Source organism: Cibotium barometz, chromosome 13, assembly GCF_041138505.1.
Source record: "Cibotium barometz isolate CiBa-2024 chromosome 13, ASM4113850v1, whole genome shotgun sequence".
NCBI classification, from domain to species: domain Eukaryota; kingdom Viridiplantae; phylum Streptophyta; class Polypodiopsida; order Cyatheales; family Cibotiaceae; genus Cibotium; species Cibotium barometz.
In genome coordinates, this window is record NC_141058.1 from 45,904,115 (window position 1) to 45,913,182 (window position 9,068).

Consider the following 9,068-nt stretch of genomic DNA (forward strand, 5'->3'; position numbering starts at 1 on the left):
TCTGACCTTTCTGGCTCCCCTTCCCCTGCCTCGTCGCACTTCTTCCGCTTAATCGCCATAGCCTCGGTATCCTTACCCCCAATTTTTCCGTCGCCATAGCTAGAACACTACAATTGTATCTTTAACGCTTTTCATAGCCAAATTTGTTGAATGATTCGCTTACCTTCCCATTTCTTCTTTATCACCACGGCCAGACCTTCGAACTCGGGCTTACTTGCTCACAGAAGAAACCCTAAATTTGATCCGATCAGAAAGAGCTTGGCAAGAATTAGTTCGCGGGTTGCCGTTTCCAAAGCCCTTATTCTGAGCATTTAGCCCTTCGCCATGGCCTGAACTTCACAATCCTGAAGTTTGTGCGGTGCGGTAAAAGTATCCAAAACCCTATTTTTGACCGCCATTCCTAGACCTGCACAATTGTAATTTCTGCACACATTTAGTATTGCTTTGCAGCACCCATATCCGAAACCCTAGTGTTGAGCACAGGCGTTGGTTATTTCCCATAGTAGCCATATACAAATCCGTATTGTCAAGCCAAGGCCCTGATAGTTATGTCCAAAATCCTGACGCCATGTATGCCACAGCTAGAATGCCGTGTATGCGTTAGCCAAAATGGCATGTCAGCCATAGCCAAAACCCTGATTTGTCATGCATAGCTTAAATCCTAGTTGTTAACCCTGATTGTCTGCATTATGAGGGAAGAAGACGATGGATCAGAGAGGGCCAGGCGGAATCAGCTCTGTGCAGGAGCAGAGAACATGAGCTCCTGTGTATGGAGCAAGCTGCCGGATGATCTTCACGCCCGAGTGGTGGCACGCCTGCCCATCCACTCCATCATCAGAAGCAGGGCGGTCTGCAATGACTGGAACCACATGATAACCTCCCAGAGCTTCACAAGCTTGCAACAACAGGTACCATCTCAAGACAAGCCATGGCTTTTCATGTGCTCATCTTTCAACTGCAGAGAGAATTGCTGTGCATATAACCCTAATTTAAAAAGATGGCACATCATCCCCCTCACATTCCTTCCCCTCCACATGAGGTTTCCCCTCATTGCCGTGGGCGGGTTCCTCTTCATCAGAGGGGTTGCCAAGGATTCCAATGTAAGCTCAGCCCACTTGGCTGTATGTAACCCTGTCACAAAGACATGGCGGGCACTCCCACCCATGATACGTGGCCGCCTTAATTCACTGGTTGGGGTCTTTGAGGATCAGTGTTCAAGGAGCTTCAAGGTCGTGGTGGCTGGGGGCACATCAGAATGTGGAGGAGACTACGAATGCACCACCGAGGTCTACGATTCGGTCACTAACTCATGGTGTGTCACTGGGACTGTACCACGGGAGTACACTGTGAAAATCACAGTCTGGACATCCAAAACAGTCTTCTGCACTGGGGTTTTGTATTGCTTAACGTCAGCCCGACCATACAACATCATGGCCTATGACATGAAGAAAGGAGTTTGGGAAGAGGTCAGGATCCCTCAGCCTGAGATACTGTTTTTCTCTTTCTTAATCCAGAGAAGAGGGCGACTCGTGCTTGTGGGTGGAGCTGGGTGTGAAAGGGTCTGCCAAAGAGTTCAGATTTGGGAGCTTGAGAATGGAGGTCATAACTGGAAGACTGATCCAGAGAAGCAGAAGTGGGTGGAAATCGAGCGAATGCCTTCGCACCATTTCCGGAGGTTCTTCAAAGGGAAAGCTGACTTTGATCTCAAATGTGCAGGGAGTGGTGATATGCTCTACTTCTTCAAGGATTCACATTCCGAAATTCTCTTGTGCGATTTCTCACAAAGCCCTACAACATGGAGGTGGCTACCTAGTTGCCCGTTGAGTGCTCGGTTTCTGAAGTTTTCGGTGAGGGGTCTCTTTGTGGAACCCAGACTGGATGCTGCCACATTTGGACAGGTATAACGTAGATCAACGCATTTGCAGCATCTCATTGAGGCATTTGAAACGATTGCCAAATCTGTGTTGTGGAGTCAGCATGGAGCAGGCTATTCTTTCTGAAGAGCAGTAGAGCTGGTCACTGCAGACGCTACAACATGTTTTGTGGCACTACTGATGTAGATCTCTGGATTTTATCGATGGCATGCCTTGGATCATGTGTTGATTCTTCTAGGTGAGTTTTTTGCACATATGGAAATGTAACCCATAACCTTTTTTTCATGTTTTGAAAGATCAACAATTAGAACAACTCCTCTTGTTCTTGACACTTGCTGCTTCTTGTTTATGACCATGTGATTTGTTTTTCCAAGTCTTTGTCTATAAAAGGCAAAGGTTTGAGTTTGTCATTGTTGTGGGTCACTAACATTCCTGGGCCACCGCTTCCCATTCCGTTTAATTTGCATGTTGAGCACTGAGTGGCTGCAGTTGTTTTCATTAGTGGCTGCAGTTGTTCTCATTAGTTCTGTTCTTTTACTTCATCCTGGTGTGTTAATAGAGTGCAGAAATGTGACACCATGATCTTGTGATTTGTTTCAATTAACCAAATACCTCCAAGGTTTTCCCAATGCTTTGATTTTCAAACATTTGTTCTTATCATCTTGAAGAGGTCTAGCCCTTGATATGCGTGAGCTAATCCAATGAGCTATTGGAGTTCTCTGAGTGTAACAAGCCACTCATCTATGCCCTTGATCTTGGCTAGGTCTAAAGTGAGGATCATGTAGGAGTCGGCTTTCTTGAACGGGTGGAGGTGTTGAGCAAAAACAGAAGCTTGATGCAGAGGCTACATCAGTAGTGGGCAAAATACACAGACTCATACAAAGTACAGACCCATCCCTTAGAAAGAAGACTCTCATGAGATGATGAGCTTATCAAGTAGCGGTCGATAGCCCTCATAGAGAAGAACTACTACAAATCTGTGGCCAATAGGATTAAACCCATTCCATAACTCTCTGAGAGAGAGGAGCTATAAAGCTGTTGCCAGCCAAGGAACTGTTTGGTAGATGAAACACACATCATAAGGATTTAATACTAAGGATTATCTTAGGATAGCTTCACTTACAACTACCTTTTCACATTAAAAGGTGAAAGAGTGGGATTCAAATGAAAGTCATGGCATTGGAACCCAAGCTCTACCACTCCACGTACTTGTTAACTTTAGTTACATAAAAAATTATACATACTTTTTTTTTTTTGGGGCGGGGGGGGGGGGATTATGAATACACTACCGTAGCTACTTTTTGATGGATGTCATGCCCGTTTTTGAGCATTTTGGCCACGAAATTCTAGCAAAATTCTAAAATGCCCATAAAAAATTTCACTAAAATATAAAAAAACTTGCATATTTCACCAAACCCATCAATTTTGAAGGGCAAGTGTGCCCGTCAAAAATCAAGCCCATACATGACCCATTTTTATTCACACCCCCATGAGTTTGTCCTCTCCACTCTTTTGTGATGTCAGTCTCGAACATAAGTAGTGAGAATTGAATTCAAGAACTTTGCTCAAGACTTCAACTCTCTAACCACTAATGTATTTAAGAAGCGCATGTGCAACTTATGTTTAGCATGTAGGAGGGTGGACACTGTTTTCACATGTACCATGAGTATTCACCTTTTCTTTCATGGATTAAACCATTAAATTCATCCTACCACCATAATGACCAAATAAGTTTTTTTTTCACAGATTTGTGTTCAGGCTTTGACGCTTTCTAGTAAAGCCAACCTTATCATTAATGGGTAGGTTGAGAATTATGTTTTCCCTATTTAAAGGAAATTGGAAAGGTTGTTGCCTAGTCACCCTCACCTCTTCCTCCTTGCCATGGAAGGACTTTGCCTATTTGATCTCATAGGTAAGACACTTTATCTAAATAAAAGGGAAGTTTCTTCTTGCGATTCATCTTCAGAAGCCCCCCTTAAGGTCTTTATACACATATTATGAGTTTTTGGTAATGCCCTTTGGGCTTACCGATGCTCTTGCGACTTTGAGTCGTATGATGAAATACCTATTCCTCAAACATCGAGATTTTGTGGTCGTATGCTTTGATGATTCTTCAATAAAAATATTGAAGATCATAAGAAACATTTGGAGCTAGTAACAATGCAGGCTCTGAATGGCCTCTAGCTTGGGGGTGGCTTTCGGTTGTATTGAAGCATATGGTTGGGTAGCGTTATCGTCTTCAATTTGTTGATGGTAGGTGTGTAACTATGGAATACACATATTCTGATTGCCTTGGTTGTGCATCTGAGTCTTGGGAAAACACACAAGTAAGTGATTTGTTGCTTGGCTTGTTTCACTTATAGGTTTGTTCTCTATTATCTTTTCTTTGGCTATATTGTGGCACCCTTACTTTTTCATTTGCTTTCTAATGGACTTCCAAACTTTTAGCCTAAATAATTGCCATAGGTATGGACTTCTACGCTTGAGCCTAAACAATTGCCATAGCTTATAAATAATGATAATCTACCACTCCATCTATTCTATTATATTATTAAAGAGTGTGATATTATGGGACTCTCTGTATCCATGCGAATGGTTGGTGGATTCCATAAAACGCCATGTGGGTCATGGATTGGCATGTTGGAAAGATTTGAGTCGTCTCATGTGAGTGGCAATATATTCTTCATTAGGTTAATGATTTGAGTGATGTCCCATGTGAGTGGAAATAATGAGAATTTTCTCCATTAGGTCAATGAGGAACCTTAAAATAGATGCATGTATTTTTATTTTATATCTAGTATAGTTAGGCCCATCTTGGCAAATTTGGCAAATAAAAGGTGTTTATGTGGGTTCTATGTCATACTATCGTTTGACCCAAAAGTTAACAATTTTGTGTTGCAAAAGAATCATCCATGTTTAGGGATCTCTTTCAAGCCAAAAGATGGTTATGTGGGTTCTAAGTCGTGCTATTGTATGAACCAAAAGGTAACAATTTTGGGTTGCAAAAGAATCATCCATGTCTTGTTATGTTGACAAAATTGACCAGCGTATTAGATTAAAAACCCCTATGAAACATTATTGGATATGAGTAATTTGTGCTTAGCTAGTTCTTCTTCTGAAACATTATTGGATATGAGTAATTTGTGCTTAGCTAGTTCTTCTTCTGATGTTCAAGTCTTAAATTTGGCTTTGAATGAGAGAGAAGTGAGTAGAGAAGGTGGTCAACTAGCATGTTTGAGTTCTTGGACCATGTATTTGGTTGGGGATTTTAAGATTTTGATCTTAAGAGAGTGTGGATTCTCCTGAGGGGTGACTCTTTCGAAAGATTATGTTTGAAATTTTCCAAAGGAGCTACCACATGTTTACCTCCACACTTCGTGAAGGTCATAAGACTAATGAGCTTGTACCTAGCACATAACTAGTGTTTAAGCAACCTCATGAGTTGTGTCGACTTGAGCAGGATAAGGTTGATAGATGACCTTAAGTGTACTGTTGGATGGGACATGTGAGGCCTAGAAAATCACCTTAGGGAGAACTAGTACTTTTAGTGGTGGATAAGAAAGATAAAGCCAAGAGGATGTGCATTAATGGACTTTAAGGATTTAAATAAATTTACAATAAAGAACATGTATCCATTACCAAAAATGAATGATCTCGTTGATCATCTTTTTGGAGCGCAATTTGAGAATGAGGTACCATCATATTAGGATATTTGAGAAGGATGTCTATAAGACTGCATTTCGGACTAGGTATGGACATTATAAGTTCTTGGTGTTTTCTTTTGAACTCACTAATGTGCTAGCTACTTTCTAGAAGATTATGAACGATGTTTTTCATCCATATTTGGGAAAGTTTTTGGTAGTCTTTCTAGGTCTTTTTAGATGACATCTTGGGGTATACAGTAAAACCCTTAAGAAGCATGGTCATCACTTGAGAATTATGTTTGTAATTATCAAGAGAGAGCTATTATTTGCAAAAGAAAGTGAGCAAATGTGATTTCTTTAAACAAGAGCTTTTGTATCTTGGATAGGATGTGCATTGACTATAAGGGTTTAAATAATTTTACAAATAAAGAGCAAGTATCCATTGCAAAAAACAGATGATCTCATTGATCATCTTTGCGGAGTGCAATTTGAGAATGAGGTAACATCATGTTAGGATATTAGAGAACGATGTCTATAAGTCTGCATTTTGGACTAGATATAAGTTCTTGGAGTTTTCTTTTGGACTCAGTAATGCCTCGACTACTTTCTAGAAGATGAACAATCTTTTTCATCCATATTTGGGAATTTTTTTTTGTAGGCTTTCTATGTCTTTCTAGATGACATCTTGGAGTATATAATAAAACCCATAAGGAACATGGTTAACACATGTAATTCTCAAAGGCAAACATTTATAAAAGTGAGAAAATGTGATTTCTTTAAACAAAAGCTTTTGTATCTTGGACAAGTTATTTACAATTAATAGTCTTTGAAGTGATTATGAAAAAAAAAAAAAGTATGTGAGTGGCCAATTTTAAAGACTATCACACAATCTTTTGGGATTTGTGAATTTCTTCCAAGACATTTATCTAAAATCATGCTAAAATTGATCGATTTCTTTGGAATTTGTCTAGAGAGAAAATATCTGGATTGAGGAGTTGGAAAAGTGTCTTAAAGTGCTAAAACATGAGGCTACTATAGCTCCTATGCTCCAAATTATAGATCCAAGTCAGCCATTTTCTCCAAATTATAGATCCAAGTAAACCATTTATGGTTGAAATAGATGCTAGTGACCATGCCATGGAGCTTCTCTTGAAATAGAGGCCAATGATCAGGCTATTCAAGGATGTTAGTAGGTTGGTAGCTTTTGAGTGTAAGATGTTAATCAACCCACAATTTAAGTGGGCCAAAGAACTCTACGGTGATCCATGTATTGAAGAAGTGGAGACATTATTTGTGCAGCTCTACTTTTGTGGTTTAGGAGGATAACTTGTCTCTGAAATACTTTTGAGGGGAAGGAAGTCATCTTTTTAGATTGAGGGGAAGAAAATCTCATTGGTATGAGCTCATGCAAGAGTTTTATTTTGAGATATGTTATTGAAAAGGATCTACTGATAAAAGGTGGTAGATGTCTTGTGAAGACTAGACATGTAAAATCATCTTATGAAAGAGTTTGATTTTGAGATACATTGTCAAGAAGGATCTACCAATAAAAGGTGGTAGATGTCTAGTGTATAATTCAACATGTAAATCACCTTATGCAAGAGGATATTTCATCTCTCCTCTCTCCTAATTCAAGTCTAGTTCCAAAAAGTAAGCTAAACTAACCCAAAAAGTAAGCTAAACTAACCCAAAAATGGTCAAAAATTGACCAAACTGATCTAGAAAATTCTAGAATCAGTTTGCTTGGTTAGAAGCTCACTTTTTCCTATAAATAGAAGCCTCCCCCTTTGTTGAAGCTTAATAGTGTTCTATGCACTGTTACTCTACTCCTCCCCAGAGCTAAAAATTATGAATTTCTTAATAATTCATTAGTTTTTGACCTTTCCCTCTTCTAAAGAATTGGTGGCCACTCTTGTTGCAAACAAGAGTAGATCCCTCAAACCATCAAGCCAAAGGAAAGCTCCCACGATTTCATGTAAGTTAGAAATCCTACTTTTTCTTATTCTTTTAATGGTTTTATAAATTTTGTTATCTTTAAAATGATAATCTGATGCTATGCCTTACTGGAAAGGCTTTCCCCCTCTCTCATTCTTAAATTCAGCCCTTCTTTATCCTAGTTAAGTCATCAAATTGTTTGAATTAAACTTTTCATATTGTTTCTCTTTTAAAAGTGGAATTTGATTAGCTTAGGATGCTTTAAACCAATTGGGGATAATTTTTAAGTAAATTAAGAATAGGAAAAATTAAAAAATGGTCAGGCATACAAAGGAGGTTATGGTAAAATTTTCTTAAATTTTGTGAAATAAGTATTACCTTTTATTATTCAAAAAGAGTAATCCCCACCGTTTGTGTATTCTAAAAGTGTTATTTTCATTCTAGGCATAGAAAAATGCATAGTAGAAATATTTTTATTATAAAAGTGTTATTTCTATTAGATTTAAATTCTATGCATAGAAGGATGCATATTGGTTATTTTTTTATTATAAAAGAGTGATTTTCATTAGATTAAAATTCTATGCATAGAAGGATGCATATTGGTTATTTTTTATTATAAAAGAGTGATTTTCATTAGATTTAAATTCTATGCATAGAAAGTTGCATATTGGATATTTTTTTAATTATAAAAGTGTTACTTGCATCAAAATGGATTTTAATGCATAAAAGAAATTTTTTTTATTATAAAAGTGTTTCTTTCATGCATAAAAGAAAATTTTTATTATAAAAGTATTACTTTCATCAATAATGATTTTTATGCATAAAATGATGCATAAAAGATTTTATTATTATTATAAAAGTGTTACTTTCATCAATATTGATTTTTATGCATAGAATGATGCATAAAAGAATTTTTTTATTATACAATAATGATTTTTATGCATAAAAGAATTTTTATTATTATAAAAGTGTTACTTTCATCAAAATGGATTTTTATGCATAAAATGATGCATCAATATTGATTTTTATGCATAAAATGACGCATAATATTTTTTAATTATAAAAGTGTTACTTTCATCGATATTGATTTTTATGCATAAAAGATTTTTTTATTATAAAAGTGTTACTTTCATCAATATTGATTTTTATGCATAAAATGATGCATAAAAGAAATTTTTTAATTATAAAAGTGTTTTTTCATCAATATTGATTTTTATGCATAAATAGATGCATAAAAGAATTTTTTATTATAAAAGTGTTACTTTCATCAATATTGATTTTTATGCATAAATAGATGCATAAAAGAATTTTTTATTATAAAAGTGTTACTTTCATCAATATTGATTTTTATGCATAAATAGATGCATAAAAGAATTTTTTTAAATCATAAAAGTGTTACTTTCATCAAAATGGATTTTTATGCATAAAATGATGCATAAAAGATTTTTTTAAAATTATAAAAGTGTTACTTTCATCAATATTTATTTTTATGCATAAATAGATGCATAAAAGAATTTTTTTAATCATAAAAGTGTTACTTTCATCAAAATGGATTTTTATGCATAAAATGATGCATAAAAGATTATTATTATTATAAAAGTGTTACTTTCATCAA

At 36.5% G+C, this 9,068-nt stretch overlaps 1 protein-coding gene and 1 pseudogene across 2 annotated transcripts in view; one reads left to right on the forward strand and one right to left on the reverse strand.

Annotated features, from left to right (window-relative positions):
* The window catches only part of LOC147632742 (uncharacterized), a 14,045-nt pseudogene extending 13,986 nt beyond the window's left edge, over nucleotides 1-59 (reverse strand).
* Nucleotides 1-2,986, forward strand: part of LOC147632743 (F-box/kelch-repeat protein At5g15710-like) — a 3,217-nt gene extending 231 nt beyond the window's left edge. The window contains exons 1-2 of one of the 2 annotated variants that reach the window (XR_015267232.1): nucleotides 1-2,112; nucleotides 2,638-2,986. The exon at nucleotides 1-2,112 is cut by the window's left edge and continues 231 nt beyond it. Coding sequence is in view for 1 of the 2 variants with exons in the window: in XM_086807588.1 (XP_086663714.1) it covers nucleotides 690-1,904 (1,215 nt within the window). In the remaining variant the exon portion in view is untranslated. Of the gene's footprint in view, nucleotides 2,207-2,637 lie in introns of those variants that run through there. The other variant, XM_086807588.1, reaches the window with a different exon arrangement.
* The last annotated feature ends 6,082 nt before the right edge of the window (nucleotides 2,987-9,068 follow it).